Here is a 23,805-nt window from a genome sequence, read left to right on the forward strand (position 1 = left end):
ATTTACAGTTCAGATAACAGAATTTGCATATTAACTTAAATCTTTCATTATTATTTATTTTTCAAGTGATTGTGTTTTTAACAATTTGTAAAAATGTAAAATTTTATTTCTAAAAGAGAATAAACCATAAATTTTAGTGATAATGATAATTTACTATAACAAAGGCTTTTCAAATTATCAAATGCTATTAAAATTAATCTACTTCATGTATAAGTTACTTGACCAAAAAATTATGCACACTAGTTAAACTGAGACAACTGAAAGAAAATTTTAGGAAAATTGGCTACCCAACTGAATGATATAAAAAAACTGATGTATTAAATCTAGCGAAGAATATATCATTAATATATGAATATTCCACGATTACAAACAAGATCTTGGTTACTTTAGCTGCAAGGGCTTGGTAACTGTATAACCTCACAAAAATTTATAACACATCAATAATAAAAAATTTTCTTTAAATAAAAAACATACGAATATATTTTTCTTTAATATAATATACGATCGTAATAACACATATTATACAAATTAACATAGGTTGGCAACATTGTGATTCAGTAACACCTTTAACTACATTAAGAACTGCTAAATAAATAAAAATGAAATAATTAAATATAAATAATTATTATATACACATATAATTTATTTTTAAATATATTTAAAAAAACCTAATTGACAATACAACACACAAAGAAAAAATAAGAAAATTGGAAAAAAATTAATACTACAACTACTTCTGTTTTTAAGGTACAAAAAATGTACTTTTAAAAAAAACAATCTTTACAATACTATAATAAACATATACATACAGTTACAATTAATACTAATAATTATTATTAACAAGTTTATTATAATAATATTATAAGTCACATTTCTTATAAATGTCTTTTTTTATTATGTAGTAACATTAAACTTCAAATATATTTTATTTGTATTTTGTTTATTTATAATTATTTAATTAATTATAATTTACTAGGATAGAGCACATGGATGTATACACACACAATATATATATATATATATATATATATATATATATACAAATAACATGTGCATAAGGCAATTTTTTTTTAATAATACTTTTTATTTAGTAACGTAATTATTAATTAATCTTATTGAAAATAATTCACTTGCACAATATTTGTTTATTTTTTAAAATTTTTTATGCACATTCACTTTGGATTTCATCTGAAACAGAAAGATGACAAATGAAGAGCTAACATAAATATCCAAATGTAAAAGAAATTAAATTATAAATATATTTTATATTGAAATTAATCTTTCTAAGATTCATATTATTGTTATGGGGGTCAAACGTTGGTAAAAGGCAACAGTGGTGGGACGGATGTCGAATATGTCTCACTATTAAATGCCTACTGTTTTTGTAAAGTGGGACAAAGCCTCCTACTTATGTAATTGGTCAGCTCTGCCAGCGGTTCCTAATTTCCATGAGTCCTTGGGTTGACCTCTGAGTGCATGATGTGGGCTATTGTTGTGTAGCAGGATGAAAAGGTGAGAATCTTGGTGCCTTAAAATATAGTCACTTAAGCTAAGGTATGGTAACCCTAACAGAAGAATTCCTGGTCCTCCAGGTTGGGGGTTGGAGCGATGGATCTGCACTCCATCATCTGTACAAAGTCTCTCTGGCAAAAATTCCTACAGGAAAGCTTCAGAACAGGACTGGAAATTAATAAATGGAATCGTGAATATATCAAGAGTTTTGGATGCTGGAATGTACAGAGTTTGAGTACTAAAAGTAATGAAGTCTTAGAATATCTAAGAGAGTCTAATATTGATGTAGCTGTTTTAAGTGAGATAAAGAAGAAAGGTTCAGGAAACGAGATGCAGGGTGATTACATGTTTTTCTAAAGTGTATCGAGAAGGGATAAATAAGCCAAAGCTGGAGTGGGGTTTGCTGTTCACAAAAAATTTAAAAGTTCTATTAAAACTGGGCAACTACAAATGAACATCTCATAACGATTGTCTTGAAAGTATCTGGTCATAAAATTTTAATAATGGTGTATGGACACCAAATGATAATGCAAATGCAGATATAAAAGATTATTTTTATGATACTATGACATCGGTATTCAAATTGGGACAACAGAGAATTGTTGCTCATTGGGGGATTTTTTAATGGATTTTTATAAAAATCTCCGCCTTACACCTTAAAAAATTATGTTATATAATCATTTTTTTTTATTAATATATATTACCAATAGCTACTAAATAAAAAATAAAAATCAAGATTTTGTATGTATCCTTTTTACAACTTGATGTTTCCACTAAAAGTGAAATATATCAACCAGTAATCCAGTATAACAGGAAAAAACATCCAAATATTACAAGCTAAGTTTAATAAATTGAACTCCACAATCACTGAAGTTAAGGCAATAAGGAATGTAGCTTACTTTAAATAAATGACTACATACTAGAAGTAATTCAGGTTTAATGTCTATTTTTTCATTCGTTCAAAAAATCTTACCTGTGCTTAGAAGGAAGATGATATCATTTAGTACTAACAGGTGTTTTTATATTATTGTTAACTGTGGGAGAACCTTTAGAAACAGCCAATGTAGGAGATGTACCCGAACTTGGTGCAGCTGATGTTGGTGAACTAGAACCAGGAGTTGGAGTTCCTGGTGCTTCACTACCAGAAGAAACTCCATCAACGTCCATCTATACACATTAAGAAATATATTTCTAATTGTATAGCAAAATTAAGATTTTTATATTAATTATAAAAACAGAAAGAAACAACTATTACAGGTAATATTTTAAGATTAATTTTTAAGCAATAACAAAAACAGCATCGTAAGTCTATTATACAGGTCACTGGTACCACAATGGTCCTGTATAAGACTGTTAAATACATCCCTTGTAACTTGATGTTCTGCAATATCTAGAATGTTTCAGTAGATAGTTTCAAGAAAATGTACAGCAATGAAATATAAAAATAAATTCAAATTACAAAAGCGACCAGTTTAATGGCTTTTTTGTCAATTTAATAAACAAAATTTTATACATCACCAAATTTAAATAAACTGGGTGAAATTTCATATTTTGCAATTAACATACTGTAGATTTTTTTTTTGGAGTGTGAGGTAAGCACCCAACTTGGCTTCAATAATACCAACAAGAGATACAGAATCAACATTAATAAAGTAAAAGAGTATAATGTTATAAAATACAGGTCTCCTGTAAGAGCACCTGGCTTATGAACATATTCTTCAGGTTAAGTGTGTTAGAGTAATGTAAAGCATTAGTACTTGCACACACAGAAGGTTTCACAGAACAGTTCAAGGTTTGGTCATGCTGGTTATTCCTTAAGCTCTTCCATAGTAACTCCAAGCTCACCATTCTGCTTGTTGGATAATAACACATACATACTACTCTGATGTTTCAGGTCTGTAAACAGCTTCAGGAATATGAACAAGGAAAACATTGCTAGTGTGTACCAAAACAAAAAACTGCACAATAAGAAAGCTGAAGCATCATACATATCAATTTTTCATTTGGTCATAAATTTGTACTCAAAATATAAAATAAGGCAACAATGACATTTTATGGATGTAAATAACTAGGCACAATTTATCATTATATAAGTATAATTTCACATGAAAAAATTAAAAAAGGGGTTTCACATTTGTATCTAAATTATTATTCATAATTGTTTTTTTGTAAAACTCAATAAATAACTGTGAATCATATGGATAAGCTGTTTTAAATTTCACTTTAAATCGACACCTAATAATTAAGAAAATTTATTCTTATATATACAAGATGACATCATATATATGGATTGTAATAATTGTTTTTAAGATTTTTTTTGGATGATTTTATATTAACTTATGAAATTTCGAACAGTTCTACATTTTGACAATTTTTTTTGAGGAAAATTTAAAAAATGGGGACTCAATATTCTATCCAACACAATGATCAGTAACATTTTACTATAAAGAACCAATGTTAAATCTTTTAGAAATTTATGGAAACTGATTTTATTTCTTCATTTTCATTTGAATGTTGCATTTTAACTTTGTTTGTTCTCTTCTGTCTCTTGATTTATACTAATTTTTCTTGATAATACATCATACTATATATTATATAATATGATAATACATTATAAATGGATGTGATAAAGTCTATAAAAAGAAGATTCCTACTTTTTAATTATTAACTGACTAAAATTTTATGGGTTTAACCTAAAGTATATGTTCTTTTCAGTCATATCATTTTTTTTTAAATAATTAAATCTGCTTATAATATTAGTAAATAAAAATTAAAATATTTAATGTTTTTTTAAATTTTATTTTGATTGATATATATTTATTAAAATAATGAACACACAGATTTTCCTAAATAAAAAATACAAATATTATAATTTCAATATAAAATTAAAATTAGTAACAACAGTGATAAGGATATAACTTTTACCTTCTATGTCCAATAAGCATTTGTGAATTTCTCATTCACGACTGCCTTGAATTCCTAAGTACATTTTATAATTCTTTAAGTTTTGAAAAACCATTAATTAAATTTAAAATCTGTTAAAAAAAAATATGTACCACATAGATTTTTAATTTAATCTTGAATCAACAGGTAATCTATAGAAGGGAAAAAAGTTGTTTTATTCTGGTCTCTATAATACAATCATTATTTATATTGAATACGTGTTATAAAAGAACAAACTTAACAGTAGTGAAATAAATCTGTTTACCTTCTCTTCAGCATCAACAATCGGCCCATGTTCAGCTTCATACTCGACCAATACAGCATCAAGATTATATCGTCTTCTATAATTAACAAAAAATGTTCGTAAATGTGCTTCAGTTTTTGTGCCAATAACTTCAGCTATAGCACGAAAATCTTTTCCATATTTTCTCATGCCTAGAAAAAATATAAATGTATAATAAATAAATGAATAAAAATGTTTCTGTAACTTAAATAAAATTTATAACTGTAGGTGTACAAGAATAATTGTTATCTATATTTTTTAAAACATACAATTATATTTCTTGGTTATATGAAATTGAATTTGATAAACAGTAGAGGAAATTGCTGAATTTTTATCACTTAATGTACATTTATAACGTACATCACACTAGTAGTACACTCTTGTGTAGAAGTGTCCAATGCATTCGTTCACAACCAAAAGGGATTATATATTAATTTGTTTTTTAAAGTATTTCTAACATTTATGATATATATAAAGAATGTGAGGCAAATTTTGAAAATGTCTATATAAACTTTGGAAGTGACTTGTGATTAACATCAGGTCATCTACAACCATATAGCATTTAATATACAGTAGCATTATTTTTACAATTTTACAAGATAAAAAAATATCAACACACACAGAGAGATAGAGATATAGAGAGATAGAGATATATATATATATAGAGAGAGAGAGAGAGAGATAGAGAGAGAGAGAGAGAGAGAGAGAGAGAGAGAGAGAGAGAGAGATAGAGATAGAGATAGAGATAGAGAGAGGGAGAGAGAGAGAGAGAGAGTTGTATACTTTCAAAAAGTATACAAATTCAACATGGTTAGCAAGTGGGTAATTTATCAGGTGCTGCTAGTATGATGGTACTAGTAAATCAAATACCTAATTTACTCTGGTAAAAAACAGCCATTTAGTTTTGTCTTGAGTTTATACTGAGCACACAGTAGAGTCTAGTCTGAGTCTACTCTGAGCACACTATGAGTCTAGTTGTACGTGTAACATTGTTTGTAATTTGGATGAATTTTTTTTAATTTATCTGTTTTATGCAAACAATATCGAAATGGGAAAATTATAATAATAAAAGTTGGGGAAAATGGGGAAACAATAAAAGTTTATTCTATTTACAAAGAATGTGGTAGTGAAATGGTGGATATAATAAATAAAGGAGGAGAGTTCTTCGCAAAACCGTGACTAATTGTGAAGTACAATAAATATAAGAAAGGAGTAGATAATCCCAATCGAACTGTCTTATAAATCTGTAAAATTGTATAAAAAGCTAGTACTTCCTTTTATTTTATATAAATACTAATCATCAGACACTATTTAAAAAAATCCAGCACAAATAAATTAAATACGAATGACTTTTAGATAGTAAATACATTTTGCTGGAACCTGTATCATACCCAATATTAATGGGCTTGAAAATTAATCTACTACTGGAATTAGTTTATTCGAACAAAACTGGAAGAAAAGTGTAGGTATAGGTCACAGAAATATTCTCAAATTCATTGTTACAGTCAATATTCAGAAGGTTATTTTCTCACTGACAAATTATCAATGTCCAGAATGACATTAACACTCTTAACACTATTCTTCTTTGCCTATCGCAATTACTGATACTGACTACATATTAGAGCTAATAATTAATTTGCCAATTTATATTACTGATATTCTAAATTCAAATTTTATAATAAAATTTTTATTATACATTAGTATTTTTTACAAATTTTGTTTTAATTTTTTTTATGTCTCTTCATGTGCTTAATAAAAGAGTTATGATCTTTTATATTTAAAAAATAAATTAACAGATCTTTTATTCAAATTTATTTTTTTTTATAAATTTTTATTTTTATTATGACTTATCATTAGTATTATTAATTTTTTTTATGTACTCAATGCAGTAGAAACTATTTTTTATATAAATCTTAAAGTGACATTTTGATAATATTTTACATGCATTTTTTTTTTTTTACTTTTATTACTCTTGTTACTTCCTTGTATGAAGAAAAAGGAGATATTGTGATGGCAAAAAATTTCAGTTTTCAAACTTCAACGGAAATATCCATTTTGACTAGTTTTGGTGTGACATCTGTAAGTGTGTTCGTATGTTTGTATCTCGCATAATTCAAAAACAATTAGCCGTAGTACGTTGACATTTTGGATTTTAGGACATCTAGTTGTGCACCTCCTTGTGCACCTTTTGATTGCAATCAACTGAACCAAAAGTGTCCAAAAAAACCAAAATCCAAATAAATTTGGATTTTGGACTTTTTCTGAACTGTATTGACAGCTTTTCAGCAATATATCAGACGTGGTACTGTAGCAAACAAAAGACCCACAGGCTTTCAGATTTATGTATAAGATAAATCGTAATATTGTAATATTTAACCAACCAATTGTAATATTTAACCAACTCAACAATAAAAGCAATACAATTCAATAAAATACCTTGAACAGCAAGTAATAATTCATCATTAGTCCATCTTGCATTAATTCTACTATTAGTATCAGGCGGTCGTAAAGATTCAATACCTTCACCTGTTCTTCTTTTAAGTGATGAAAGCACTTGCTTGTTATTTTGAACCTATTTTCAACATAATAAATATTATTAATTAATAAACAAATCAATGTTATTTAGGGTACAAAATTTTGAATGATATTAAAATTATTGAATCACGATCAATGTCAAGTCATAAAGACAAAATGGCAAACAAGCAGTTTAAAATAAAGATCACAAGGTTTTGTTAAACAACATATTCTTTTTAACAGAAATAATAAAAATAGCCAAAATTTATTTGAATAAGCCATATCATAACAATAATTGGTCAGGAGTAAAGAGAAATCTTAATTGCAGAGGTAATATGCAACTGCTACTAACATTGCATATGTTCATATACTTCCACAGCATTCAGGCTACAAATATCAATTGGCCAAATTAATTTACAAAAAAAAAAAAAAAAAATATAAAAAATTAAAAAACCAGGACATTGTAATAAATACCACAAACTTACATTTTTATTATAAAAGTTAGTTTGCGAGACTATATAATATGTAATTCCATTTTGTTAACATAAATATGTTCAAATGTAATTATGAAGGCAATGAGTTTTATACAACTTCAAAGATATTAATATTTAATGCTGTCTACTTACAATGGTTTTATGTAGTTTTACAGCAGCACAGATTTTTATATATTAGTTTTCTTACACTTCCTGATGTTTTTAATATTTATCAAAACATTTTAACAAAATATATCTGTTATGTGAATTACATTGTATTGTACAGTTATTACATATTTTTATATTAATTTGCAGGGGAAACATGTAAGTTTAATAATTTTACAAATATGAAAGTAAACAAATTAAAATGACAAATAATATGGCATACAAACAAAATTTTATATTATTATTAAATTAACAAACCTGCCGTTTGAGTGAAACAATCTCACGATCCATGGCCTTTAACATCTGTTCACCTTGGCCAGCTGGACCAGACGCCATAGCAACTAAGTCATCATGATTAATATACATACCACGTGGTGGTTTACGTTTATGTCTTAATAGTACATTATTAGAATGCCTATCTCTTGGTTTAGCTGGTCCAACTGTAGGTCGCATACTACCAGTCCGCCTGTTGAAAAACATAAACAAATATAAACCACATTCCTTATAAACTGTTGAAAATATTCTTACTACAAAACAATGTTAATTAGTAGTATTTCTCAGAATAATAAATGCAATATAAAAACTATACCTTATATGTTTTAAACTGATGGGTTTATCACTACAGATACTACTCAGAAGATTATAACTGATTAAATATTACAGTAGATTTACTTACAATTTATGAAAAAAGTGATATTTATAGATAAAAGAAAAGTGTTATTTAATGGTCTACTTACAATGTTTTTGTGTAGTTTTACAGCAGGAAAAATTTTTAAATATTAGTTTTCTTATGCTTCCTGACATGTTTAAATTTTTTAATATTTATCAAAACATTTTAACAAAAGATGTCTGTTATGTGCATTGGATTGTGCAGTTACTATTTTATATTAATTTATATTCATGGTAATTATTACATTTTGTTGAATAAATTACTTGCGTAATTAGAATTAAACATCTTTATAGGCATACAAACGTTTAGCAAAACAATGACAGAAAAAATCTATTAAAAAAAAATCCTTCTTTAAAACTTATTTTAAAATATAAACATGAAATTGTTAACTATTAAAGTAAATAGCCACTCAAATTATCATCAATTATGAACCAGTAACCAATTAGGCTATTGTAGAGAAATTGTAATAAATTTTTATTTATGATGATTTGCCATGTGATCATAAAATTGTATACTTCAGCTACTTTCAAATGAGCAAAGTGAACAGATATTCTAAGTCAATACTTTCATTGTCATACAATATTTACTGAGATGAATATTTTTAAAGTAGAAGTTTCAAACTTGTACTTTAAAAAGTAGTACTTTTCTTTTTCTTTAAAATAAAAAAAGTAATACAAATAATAGTAATTATAGAATATAAATAACATTATCTTTTATCAAGTAAAAAATTATTACATGATATAACAGTCCAAAAAAAGTTTTATAAATAAATTTTAAATGTAATACTTTTACATTATTCAAATTTTAAATTTTCAAATAAAGTATAAATTTAGATTTTGGTGTTGTGAACATTTTATAGTTTGATATAAAAGTGTAAGTTTAATAATATTTAGTAAAAATAATATTATTAATACGTAACGTAACAGAAAGAGTGAGGATTAGGTATATTAAGCTTTTCATGGTGTTAAGACTAATTTTAATTTAATTTTCATTAACACACATACTCACTCCCCTCCCCCTCATCAATCATCCACAATTTTTTCAGTGCTTACAGAAGTATTTTCAGCAGTGTTATTACAGTAAAAATAGACACTAAATATGGAAATAATTAAACATCCACTGACTTTTATGTAAGACATGTTTTGATTTAATCAATCCTTGAGTACATTTAGAACAATTAGAGTAATAAAAGTAATTAAATTTTATAGGTTGGTCTATGTTGTTGGGAAGAAGGAAGCGGGTTAGAATGGATAATTTTTTTTACAAATATCTCAAAAACTACTGACTTAACATAAATGTTGTAAGAAAAGTCCGACTAATAAAAAATAATGTAGTATTATATTTTTGAGATTTTGCATTTTTTTACTCTCCTGTTGAAAGAATGTGTCTTATACTAGTTTTGATAAACTTTTGATCTCAGAAAAAATCCTAAGTTAAAAAAAAAATTACTTCTTACAAATTACATTTTCTTTCTTCACTGTTATTACAAAACTGACAGACATCAGTAACTTCTTAAAAATATTTTTTCTGTAATAATTCAGTTATGGTGAGTCTATTAAAATAAAGTATGAACATTTAAAAAAGATTTTTAAGTAAAACCGGATTTCTTTAAAACTTTTGATTCTTGTTCAAGAATGCTTTTCCTTAAAAAGAAGTTCACTGCAGGGTAAACTGGGCTGTAAAATATATAAAAATTCTACATGAGGAATTATACAAACTAATTAACTGCATAGCAGAAGTACTTTCAGTTCGTGAACTTAAGCCAAATTTATACAGAGAATCACAGGTGGCTGCTTAACAGGTTTTAATAAAATGTTGGTTATAAATGGACCTCATATCCACTTGACATGACTAAATTTTCTCAAAACACACACACACACACACACACACACACACTCACACTTTCGGAGAAAGAGAGAAGAATGGAATACATCCACAAATGCAGTAGAACACTTAAATTTAGAATTACTTTTTAACACCTTCTAATAATGATCAACATTCAAAAATTAGTAAAAAATTACAAAATAATGTTAGTAACAAAACACTTTTTAAATGTGCTAAAAAATTAATAAATACTAACCTCCAGTGTGTACAACATGTGTTACACATGTTGCCTTTAGGTGTACTCTGAATTTGTGTACAAACAACACCACAATTTGAACATAAACTATTTTTAGATCCATCTGTACCACCCTCTTTCTGAAATAGAAAACAAAATATATAATAAATTCTTAATATCACATAACAAGTGAGATTACTTCTACTTCATTTCTGCTACTGTGGTCATTTATTTGGTTGTCTCACAATAACTACAATACATTTTGATTGAAATGAAATTTTACATGAACATGTTTTTGATGGAAGGTAAAGCTATGCATCCACCTTTTAAAAATCATAAAATCTTTCAAATTTGACTGACTAATTCATAGGGATGAAAGATTTTCCACATAACACTCAAAATGCATTCACTGTGATGCTTCTGCAGTGTTATTTTAAACCATGCACCATTACCATCCTTCTGCTTTTAAACTATATACGAGGGTGTATAAAATTTATTTTTAAAAAGATTTAATTGGTTTACTCAAATAGCCATGCATATATCATTTTTCAATGTAATATCCTGCTTTGGAAATGCATTTTTCCCAGCGTACTGGGAGATTTTTGATCCTGGCATTGTAAAATGAAGAGGATTGTATCAAGAGCCAATAGTGTCTTGGAATTGTTGTCCTCCTAATGCTTCTTTAAGGGACCCAAAGAGATGAAAATTGCAGGGCGATAAGTCAGGGCTATAGGGAGGATGGTCAAGTGGAGTCCATCTCATTTCATCTAATTTTCTGCAAGTTAGATCTGCAGTATGGGGCCGAGCATTGTCATGGAGGAGAATAACGTCTTGAATCGGTTGGTCACGTCCTTTGGAACAATAAGAAACTTTTACCTCATTCAAAAGCGCACAGTAATAAGCAGCATTTATTGTGTGATGCTCATGCAAGAAATCAATGTGCAAAATGGCTCGCTGGTTGAAAAAAACAGTTGCAAGCACCTTGTCAGCTGACAGCCAAGTCTTGGCTTTCCCAGGGGCTGCTTTCTACCGCCACTCCTGGTTGGTTTGGATTCAGGCATGTAATGATGGACCCAAGTTTCGTTACAAGATGACAATTTGATTCAAAAATGTATTCCCTTCTTCTGCAAACTGTACTGAACGCCCCTGAGAGACCTGCAAACATCTCAACTAGTGTTCTACTGTCAAAAGGCGAGGGACCCAACTGGCACACACTTTACAGAACCCTAGATCTTTTGTCATGATTGTCTGACAGTTTCCATAATTTATTCCAACCTGTGATGCAATTTTGGAAACTATCAGATGTCAATCGCCTTCAATAAAGTCACTAATCGTGCAAATGTTCTATTCCGTAATGCTGGTCCCAGGACAGCGATCATGTTCCTCATTTCAATCAGTTGATGTCCTTCCTTGAACTCCTTATGCCAGGCAAACATGCGAGCCCTTGACAGTGTTTGATCCCTAAACTGTCCAATCAATTTTTGCAGAATTTCCACTGGTTTTACAGCTTCATGAGCGAGAAATTTAATGATAAGCATTAAATTTGCGCAGTGGAACGATGCAAGTGCTACTGGCCAAACTGGTCTGAACCAGACACCGCATGATTCCCTACTCCTGAAATCCCCACCAATGCACTCTAGAATGGCCACCTGCTCCCTTCAAACCTACACACTCAAAATAAACAGCCTCATTCATATTTGATCCACCTGTGTGTAACACATTTTTCTTACAAGAAAATCAAATTTTTCAAACCTGAGAGTAAAATGCCATTAAGATAACCATAATTAGATGAGAATAATATGCAATAACAGTGTTATTTAGATATTTATTTACTGGTTGCATGTATTTGTATTCTATATAATTTTTTTGAAAAAATAATAATAAAACAGTATATTTACAGTATATTGTACCAGGTGAGCAACTTAATACCGAACCTTAAGAGTACACACAGTGTTGTGAAAAAACATTTTACTAAAGAAATGAAAGGATAATTTAAATAAAAATCTGCATTTACATTAGCAAAAGTTTACATTTTTACCAATTCAAAGTGAGTCTGTTCTCTTAAGTAATTGCACAGTTGTTACAAGGTATGTTTTCAAATTTAAATCATGAAGAATCTTATGGCATGATATTTTACACTTGTTTGTTGTGATAACTTACAGATTATGATTTTTTCAGACAGAAACATTTTTCTTTGATTACTGGCTATGTCCTTTGAAGGCCTAACAGAAGGTTGCATATCTAGTTTTGTTTTGAAACAACCCCACTGCATGCCATTTTTTAACTGAATCATTTATGCCACTCTTTGCTGGAATACTGGCATTCAGAAATTTTTGTTATGAATATTTGATGCGTTTCTTGAAAAGATTCAGAATGCACATAAGCTTCTGTTATAGCAACCTTTTCCTTGACTGAATAAGCCATTATAGAAAAACACAACTGCAAAGAACAAAATTATACTGCACTGAAGTATGAACAATTTACAACAGACAAGACTAGACAACAGTAACGTATTCAACCAATAGTAGTGCTAGAAGATGCAGTGTTAAAGGTGTCACTCAAATGATTATAGTTCGAGCCAGCTTGGTTCAGCTCTACTTCAAACCGAATTGATTAGATCTTAGAATATTACTATTAGAACTACTAATATAATATTACTAGATCAGAATTTAGATAATTACTAATCATTAGTAATAATCAATTCTCATATTAATTTCACTTAGAGACAAATCTAAACCCTAAACCCCTACACGTGAGAGAGCCAATATAATCACTCTCATTTGTAAACTTGAATCCCTTCTAAGAAAAACTGTGAGTAATATACAAACAACATTACTAACACTTTCATAAGTACATTTTTTATAAACATGATCATATCTCTGTAACAAATAAGTATGAATAAATTTTAATAACATTTCGTTTCTGATGTTACTTCTGAATTGAACTTCTATGTGTAACAATGTAACATTTTAGTTTTTTGCATTTTTGTTTTTATGATGCAAGATATTTAATAAATTTTCTCTTTAAAGTTGTTTAAAAGATACTTCAAAGTAGTGAACACAAGAAAATTAATATTTTAATGTGTATTCATAATTTTATTTAAAACAAAGTTTAAAAAAACTTGTTTTGTAAAACCATTATAAGTTTCAGGCTTCAATACAGAACTTATGAAATAAATTTAACATCTTTAATGAGGTAGTATTACTTTTTTCTGACAATTTTAAAATGAATAATAGAATATGTTTTAGAGGAGCAAAAATTTCATTACAATCAATTACTCTTGTAATTTTAAAGCATTCAAACACTGCTTTCAAAGAAACATTTCTATAACACTGTTTTTCATCTACCCAGTTGGTTTTGTAAATATAACTATATATTACTGGTTATATCAATGGAAAATCTATTGTCATAAAAATCAGTTTAGCTTTGAATTCAGATCAATAAACTGTTTACAAGGGATGAGGTAAGGTTGTGACATTTTATTGGTTTTATAATTTAAAAATTGCTGGTTTGAACTAATTACAATTTATAACTTAATGATTGATGACCGACCCAACTTCATGAAATAAAAAAATTCTTCTTCACTAAATTTTGGTATTTAAAGGCAGTTAAATTTGGTGCTAGCAACATCATCAATGGTTTTGCAATACAGAGACCAATATGAAAAATTGTCAATTTTAGATGATACAGAGTGGCAACTGTGTTCTCAATCCAAGACTACATCGTATTTTTAAATCGTACACTATTTAATCTACATATTTTTTCTGACAGCAGAAGTCAAACTTTTTATTAACTTTTTTTTAGGATTCATTTACAATAAAAGCAGTTTTATAAAACCCTTTGACACTGATCACTTTGTTACTCATGATTAGGGTATTTTTAATGAGATGTTGCATACTATACACTAAATTTTACAAAGTAAAAGTAAAGTAAACTTTTTTTGTATAGATAGTGTAAGGTTTTTCAGCACCCCAAAATTTGAAAATTAGAGTGTCTTGGTTGGTTATAAAACCACTGAGAAAGTTCCACATTTCATCACTAGCACTGTGTTCAAAATTTCTTTCTATTCCATTATAATCTCCAAAGGACTTTAAAAAAATATCAACGATAGTATTGATACATCTACAGGCTGCAGCTCTTGGCCTACTCATGCACGGTACAGATACAATTTTACTTTCTGAATTCTTGAATGTGATATAAATAAATTTATGATGAAGATTTTTGCAAACCTATACTTGGAAAATTAATCCATTTTCTTTTCAAATTATGTAAAACATCATTTGTCAAGTAAGGTGTTTGACTAGTATGTTTTCTGTTATGAATACTATGTGTCTACAAAAATGGTTCAATAGCATAGAAATTGCTATTTTGTCTGACAAAGGAATATTAAAAAATTTTACTTCAGTGATTTTTTTTTTATTAACAGGATTTCACTGCAAAATATTGATCAACAATGAGTTCCTGATATTCTAGGGAAATAAGATTATGTTCTTATACCATGTAAAAAGTTATACTTATCACAGCTTACAGATAGTAAACAGTAAACAGCTGGGTGGATTGATTCATCATTAATATTGAAAATTGAGATTAACAATTTAAAATAATATTACAAAATTAATTAAATAAATAAATAACTTACATCTTTTGAAGATTCTTCCGAGTTAGACGTCCGAGGTGGAGAACCACTTTTACGTCGTATACCTCTGTGTATTGTCCATTTCTAGCATGACATAAGATATATTTTTAGTCAAATTATATTAATTTAAACTGTTTATTTTTAAAACTAAAACAAAATTTAAATGAGAAATATTACTGATAAAATCAAAACAGTCAAAATTATCATGAACTTAGAAATTCAAATAAACTTCTAATGTTAATATACTGTTTGAAAAGGAAATTTAGAAAGTAAATTAGTAGTAATATCCATTCTTTTTATTTTAATTAAATTCTCCATTAAGTTCAATGTACCACAATACAATTCCATATTCTCAGAATTTTTATTTACAAAAAAAGGGATAATGGTATATAAATAACATTTTATATAAATATAAGAAACTATTTTAATATACAATCCTAATCTAAACATGTATCACAGTTAATCTTTTATCCATGATTATAACTCGTTAACTTGGGTGTGGGATACATAATATTAAGATTAAAAAAGTAAAATAAAAATAAATACTGATTAGGATGGAGTTACCTTAATAATTTTAATAAAAAACAAAACAAACTATTTGAAAATTATTAATTGGGTAGAAGAAAATGGAAATTATAAACAAATTCATTACAAATTACTGAATATATAACAATATAACCTATATGCTTTTTATCATTGGTCATTACTAGTTTAGTATATGTTTTAAAAACTGCCTTTCTAATTCTTTTAACCTTAACTTTTTGATAGATTATATATCTTCAATTATTAGCTGACTATGACCCTGGCCAGATCAAAATGAAAAGCCAATAACCCAGTAAATCTACAAACGCTAATCAAGCTTGAGTGATTGCTCAAGTAATTGAACGCTAATACTAAAGGAGTTTATTCTCAAGTTATTTTATGCTGTTAGTTAAATTTTAATTATAAAAGGGTCAATTATTACAAGCAAATAAGGAGGGGAACACACAACTTGACTAGGACCAGATCAAACATTCTCTCCTTAACACTTCATTAAATTATATTATTTGGTTATGTATTAACTCATTAACTGCTGGACATATACACAATCTTTTTCTAAATAAACCCTTTATTTCATTTATTATTAAGTATACAAGCTAGAAATATTTCCATATCAAAAATAAACAAAAAACAAACAATTATTACTCAGGAATCAAATGATTTGTTTACGCACCTTTGGTAAAAAGCATGCAAACAAATATAATTTTCTGAAGAATATAAGACATGAACAATCTAAATTACAATTTATTAAACTGACAGTAATACATTTCAAATTAACTTTTTTAATTTTTTTTTTTTTTTTTTTGTAAAAAAATTATTTAGTTTCTTTGCTGCGAATGAAATTCTTGAAAAGACTTTGAATGTAGGAGGTGCTTTTTACTCTTATACACAAAAACATGGATTTTACATAACTTACATCTTCATCTAGCATTTTTCACATGCTCTGAAATAACAGGTGCCCTATTTGATCAAAACAAACATCTTCTGGCAAACTGTTTTGATGGATCCCTTGGTGAAGGAAAATTATCTTTATTTTTTCTTCATACTCTGCAATGCTTCATGATATTTTTAGTTCTTCAATCTTTGTCAGTGATAAGACAAGAGAAGACCTAAAATCAATTTTACTATTATTTGCAAGTCTGTACATTTTCCATGAATTTACTAAAATAGAGTCGACAGCATTTATAAAGAATGGCCACATTTTTTTCTACACACTTGAATTCTATAATTTCCAATACCATTGTCATAGGAATCAATGCCACCCATACGTTTAGTATATTCTGCTATCATTTATGACTGAGCAATCACGGTGTCTTCTCTTTCTTTTTGGTGTATCTTTTCCCATTTGATAATGGATATATGCCATTATGTTTACCGGTAACTGTCACCACTACATTATCATTCCATCCAGCAACTGTGAAATTTGTTTTTTCAATGGGCAATTAGGAAGCCTATTTTCTCTGACAGTGCCAGTCATAAACTATCTGTTTTCATTCAGTAAATTAAACAGATCATATGTAGAAAAGAAATTGTCAAAAAAAATTCTATGCTCTTTAGGATTGGTATAACATTTAACAAATTTAGTAACGTAAATTGCAAACAAGAATGCGAGTTTTGGCTGTAGTGGGACGGAGAATAATTTAATGTCCTTGGTGTGGTTTCCACAGCAACAGTACTGTTACCAGTTTGAACAAAAACATTGTGTTTGCAGTTGCAAGTGCCTTGTTATTTCAGCTTCTGTATTATTGTACATATTATTACTTCGTTCATTCGCTAGGATGCATTCTAACTGTTGAAACGTTTTTACTCCAGCAGTTTTCTTATTTATTTAGTTCTGCGTAGCTGTGTTTAAAAACATTATTTTTTCTTAAATAGTAATGTTTTATTGCATATTTTTATTAAAGTTTATATAAATATATTAGTTAATAGCTACAAAAATACATTCTTTTTAACTAGCAATTTTTTAAAGTATTGCTTTTTAAAAAATGTAGTCCAAATGGAAACGAGGACAAATAATATAGTAAAGCCGGAGAAATAATTTGTAGTTATAAATAAGTGTGATGAGGAGTACAGTGAGGGTAAAACTGAGCATCCCATTCAGAAAAGAAATCTGAGAGCATCGACATACACTGGAGGAGTTCATGAGCAGACCATATCTAAGATATGGAATGAAGATTTAAAAGCAGGAAAAAGTGTTCTTACAGCTTCAGGGAAAAAGAAACCAAAACATCAAGGACCATCGTCATCAGTCGATGAATTCGATAGAAACCATATTCATAATTTAATAGTAGATTTGTTTACAAACAAAAAAAGGTAGTTCCTACAGCACAAAAAGAAGCGATTAATTTTCCTTCATACACTCAGAAGAATTTTGAAAAAATGGGGGAAAAAGGTGTCAAAATATGAAAAATATTTTGATAGAAAAACCAGATATTGTAATCTGGTGCACTCGGTATCTCCAGTCCATTAAATATCAAACAGAACTCAGAAGAACTATTGTCTAGATTGATGAAACGTGGGTGAACAACAAACTTATGTTTGGAAAATGCTGGCAAAATAATAAAGTTGTGGGCATAACTGCAAATCATAGTTCTGCAAACAGACTAATTGTTGTTCACACTGGCACAAAAAATGGCTTCATAACCAGAGTAGAACTTGTTTTTCAGGCAAGAAAAGAATCTGGGGATTATCATGGCCAGATGAATGCTGAAAATTTTGAAAAGTGGTTGCAAGAAAAATTAATAGGTAACTTCCCAAACAATTGTGTCATTTTTCTAGACAATGTGCCTTACCATACCGTTTAGCTAGACACGCCACCCACAAAATACAAAGCAAAAAATGAAATGAAAAACTGGTTGACTAGCAAAAATGTTCCATTCAATGAAGACTTGAGGAAGTTTGAATTATCGTCATAAATTGATTGCCACAAAAAAGAGAAACCTATGTGTAGATGAAATTAACAGGTCACACAGCACTGCAGTTTCTGTCATGTATGTGTGAATTAAATCCAATAGAATTTATTTGGGGTAAAATAAAAAGATTAATAAGTAATGAAAATGTTGGTGGAAATCTGAGTATAACTGCTCTGATAACTAAAACATGTGAAGCAATTTCATCCATTTTGAAAGAAGATTGGGGAATTTTCTGTGAAATGGTAGAGGCTGTGGTAAGAGAATATTGGAAAAAAGATTGACTGATTGATTTAAAACCAAATGGAAAATTTTGTTATATAAATTAATGACGAAGATAGTGCAGAAGAGAATGATTGTGATGATGATGAGCAATCAGTAGAAAAACAAATATTTTGAATGTTTTTCCCGACTTTCCTTTCCCCATTCTCTCTTTTTTACCTTTATTTGTAATTTTTTTTTTAATAGAAAACAAAAAAATAAATTTTTTCAAATAAATTAATATAAAAATAATTTTAAAAAAAGTTATGAAAAGAAAAATAAATGATTATAGAAAAAAAGAATAAAAACAAAACTAAAAATACAGACATATCATCACACGGTTATGTGTGTACGTGTTTGTGAGTGTATGTACGCATGTTAGTATGTTTTTTTATAGTGAAAGGGAAGATAGTGAATGAACAAATTTAAGGTAGGGTCGATGAGGAATGTTTTTAGAAAAGTATTAAAAATAACTATCATAACGTCAACTGCATACTACTCGTTAAAGGTTGCATTCCTTATCCTCACAATCTCTTCTGTAATTGACAATACTACTTGTGCCCAAAAACCATATTTTGATTTTTCTTTGTATGCAGCTCAGTATGGAATAAATTGGTACAAATAATACCCATCTGAACAACATAAACACCAAAGCTTAAATCCAAATCTAATTAGTTTTCCCTTGATAAACATTTTTGTTGAATTCCTACCAAAATATGGCACCATTTCTTCATCAATACATAAATTATGAGAAAAAACACCAAATTGTAAATTCAGTTTGTTGACAAATATAGAAACTGGACATTTTATAAAATAACAATGTTTATAAAAATAGTACGATAGACAAAATGAAAATTTAATGATTCAAACTTAAAAATAGTACAACGTGCGATTGTAAAGTTATTATTTGTAATGCAAGAATAACAAGTTGCATGCCTAGTGTGTGATTCATTACTTCATACGCCAAAGGTGCATAATCGCACCATTATTTTTAACAACCAGTACTCATTATCAGTTTTCAAAATAAATATTTTTCATGAACTGATGAATAACAGTAATACTTAAATAAACAAATAAATAGAGATATTATTTTTAGCAAGCATAACGCACTCATTATATACCTTATACAGAAGGGGTTACATGATCTCATAAAATACAGTAAGCTGATATGCAAATAAACTCGCTAATTAAAAACCAATAACCATATAATTTTTTTGTTGTGATAACAACATCTAAGAAAATAAAGGCAAATTGTACAAAGTGAGAAAAACTTTGTAGAAATTAAAAAGAAAATATGTTAATGAAAAGGTTCGTTTATGCACCACTGGCTGTCAACTGGTTAATTTAATATTAAAAGAAGTTTCTAGCAACAAATTCCAGATTAATGCTTTTACACTGCCAAGAGGTAAATGTCGCACATGAAACCAGGAAGTGTAAAACCAACCATAAGACAAATAAAAAAATGTAAATTTCAAACCTTGTTAACTAAAAAAACCCTAACTACTTGATTTCTATTTAGTTCTCTTCCTTTCCATAAAAAGTAACTCAAACTTTTTGGAGCTGCAAGTTAATACTTAATTCCATTTAAAAATCAAGAGAATATGTAAATTACTGATAAACTAGTAAGAAATATGCTTTATATCTTTAGAAATTGCCAATTTACTCTTCATTTAACTTGTTTCATTTGTTGTTATAATTGTACAGATGATTGAGTAGTTTCTTCATTGACACTGGCAAAAATAAAACCAAGTTTATATAGTCCAGCTCATTTCCTGCACCATTCAAGGTTTATCAATATGAATTTTTTACAATGTATGTTTTTATTTTCAATTTATGACATTCATTAGTATTCTCATATTCATTTTAATTTTTACAACATTTGTATAACATAATAAAAAACTATATATAGTTCAGCTCAGTTAGAATTCTTTGTAGAATTTTATTTTTCTTTATTGGTTTTACTAATTAAATAAACAAACATGAATACTGAATAATTATTAAAATTATTCAGCATTATTTCATAAAAACAGTATAAACTAGCTGCTTAGTAAACAATCTTAAAACTATATAAATTAGTACAATAACTGTACTGAAGATATTCAACGTTAATAAATGTACAAATGAAACTACTATAACTTTGTTTTTACTTTTAATTTGTACATACAATGAAAGTGCAGAATGTACCTGCATGTAACAGATTGGATTTAAGATTAGGAGGTGGAGAGTGACTAACACAACAACTAACTAGTTAACCTTGACCAAATTACAAGCATGTAACATACATTACCATTATTGCAATATTTAATCACTTTAAAACTTTTCTGAAATATAGTATAATCAGTACCAAAATTATAAATATTTTATAACAGGTCTTTTTTTTAGTTCAAACTTTTTCTCTAAAGAATTTCTAAATATTTCAAATTAACTACAGATGAAAAATGAGCTTAGCATTTGAAAAATTACTTTTATTTATTTTTAACATTACTGTAGGTATTTAAATCTAATTAAAATTGCCTTAAAAAATTAAACAGTTACAGAGAAACTGCATGTTGGTGTGGAATAAATACACTAATAAAACCTAAACCTGACTAAAACAAAAAAGAGCCTAAACGTGCTCAATAAATAGGAATATAGTACATAAATATTACAGAATAGATTAAGTAATGAAAGCGTGCTCTAATCAAGAAATATTTGAATAAAGATTACCTCAGTTCTATTAATAGAAATACTTTTTTTCAGATACATTCTGTTATATCTTATCAGTTGTCTATATAAATACAGATAATAAACTTAATCAGTAAATATTATAAGTATTATAAAATTCAGCAAATAATATAAAATTATAGTATGGAAATTCATTAACATGCACTTGAATATTTTAAATTTAAATTATAAAAATGATTTTAAGAACACAGCCTGCCTTATTATTCTGATTAATAGATGTTAACCCGAAAAAAATTGACCAGGCATAAAATATATATTTTAAAGAATAATCAGTATCCCATATTAAGCACGTAGTAAAGATGATTTAAAAGTTTCCTTCTTCATATAGCCAATAATTACTTATATACGTGACATTTTCTCCATACAAATTGTATATTAAACATTATTATTCTCAAAGAAAGTAATTCTTGAATATTGCCTCCGATATACTAGGTCTCATTTTAAACTTTCCATCTAATTGATAGTTTATATAAAAATTATTAATGTTAAAAAACTGAAACTCATACAAAGCCATCAATTTTGACTCATACAACAACACTGCACTATCATATAGTGCTGATGATGTTCATTTCTTAAAAGATGAGGAAAAACTATGTATTTATTATTAAAATATAAAATGAACTTAAATTCAACCAAAGTAAAAAAAAATTCAATGCTTCTTTAATTTTTATTTTGAAGAGAGCATTAAATTAAAGGTTAGTAAATCACAGATTGTTTTAATTAGATATTGACAATTAAGAGTTAAAATTTTTTAAAAAAAGGTGAAAATGCAACTGTAGGACTTTCCCATCATACGGCTAAAGCTTTTTGGGAAAGTCTTGCAACTGTGGGTTATTTATGATGCATAGCTTGACACACAAAACTTAATTAAAAATATTTATAGTTTTATATAAATATAATAGTTTTTCATTATTTAATTCAATGATTCTAACTAAAGTGCGTGCGTGCATACTGTATTTAATTTGCGCAGGTGTGGCAGTACTAGTGGTAATCGTTGGCACTAACCAAACTAATGTAATTTTACAACTTATATAGAACAAATTTTGCTTCTGTGGCGGTCAGCAAAAGGTAGTCGCAAAGTTTAATGCACCAGTATCGAGTCAACCAGGTGATTGACCTGAGACGTAGCCAGACGAGTTACTTTTTTACACTTAAAATATTATTCACTTATTTAATTCTACCACTCATCTGTGACGTCACAACATAGCAGATGACTACAACAGCTGTACGTCAGTGCAACACTAGCAGTCCTTGTGGTGAGAAAGGGTACTATTGACACAGTATGCCCACTTAGCCCCCAGTTTAGAGGATTTTTTTGGGGTGAGAGTGCGATTTTGCTTTTTTTTACAAATATTGTTATTTTTTAATTGTTAACAAATGTGCCTAGGAAAAATATGATCTTAATTAGGCGAAACCTCAAGATACTGAGGGTGACCTGGCACTACAGCCTCACCCCCTGACCTCTTAAATTGAAAATTTAATGGCATCAATGCTCCAAATGTAGAAGTAATCTGACAAAGTTTGGTCAAAATTGGTCCAGTAGTTTAGGATGTATAAGACGATTCAGAGGCCAACACCAAACACACACACATTAACAGCCAAAAAATTTCTATCTGGTTTTTTGGGTTCCTTAGATGTCAAAACATCAAGATCTGGTGAAACCGCATATGCCCAAATTAGACCAATTTCAATACTTTCCCTTATAGAGCTCTAGCTCTATCTAGATGGGAAAGTAAAAGTTATATTTCATCTTATAGTGAGGGAGATTTTTATGAAATCAAGCTAATTTTTTTATAAACACCAATTTACTTTACATTTTTCAGTTTCAGTTTTATTTAAGATATGAATAATCCTATAAAAAATCTCAAAATATAAAGGTAAATTTAGATAAGCTGATAAAAAAATATACATGTCCAATCTCATTGGGTTTTTGAATGATAATACCCAACTTGCATATTAACTAAAAAACAATATCAAGAATTTGAGAAATTCTACACAGAGATTTTTGATCCAATGTATAATTTGAGGTTCACAAAAAATTAGTTATTACTGGTATTTTTATTTTTTTTAAATCAATGGTTTATATCACAGTTTTGAAAATGATAAGCAATTAAAC

At 28.1% G+C, this 23,805-nt stretch overlaps 1 protein-coding gene across 1 annotated transcript in view; it reads right to left on the reverse strand.

The window, feature by feature from the left end:
• Nucleotides 1-1,059: 1,059 nt before the first annotated feature.
• LOC142331521 (REST corepressor 1-like) overlaps nucleotides 1,060-23,805 on the reverse strand; it is a 57,882-nt gene continuing 35,136 nt past the window's right edge. The window contains exons 6-12 of the mRNA XM_075377496.1: nucleotides 15,259-15,339; nucleotides 10,641-10,759; nucleotides 8,149-8,356; nucleotides 7,175-7,310; nucleotides 4,721-4,890; nucleotides 2,486-2,679; nucleotides 1,060-1,188 (exon numbers count right to left, since the gene is read on the reverse strand). Coding sequence (XP_075233611.1) covers nucleotides 2,509-2,679; nucleotides 4,721-4,890; nucleotides 7,175-7,310; nucleotides 8,149-8,356; nucleotides 10,641-10,759; nucleotides 15,259-15,339 — 885 coding nt within the window. The 3' untranslated portion in view covers nucleotides 1,060-1,188; nucleotides 2,486-2,508. The remainder of the gene's footprint in view (nucleotides 1,189-2,485; nucleotides 2,680-4,720; nucleotides 4,891-7,174; nucleotides 7,311-8,148; nucleotides 8,357-10,640; nucleotides 10,760-15,258; nucleotides 15,340-23,805) is intronic.

The sequence above is a fragment of the Lycorma delicatula genome, chromosome 10 (assembly GCF_047948215.1).
Source record: "Lycorma delicatula isolate Av1 chromosome 10, ASM4794821v1, whole genome shotgun sequence".
In the NCBI taxonomy this organism is placed as follows: domain Eukaryota; kingdom Metazoa; phylum Arthropoda; class Insecta; order Hemiptera; family Fulgoridae; genus Lycorma; species Lycorma delicatula.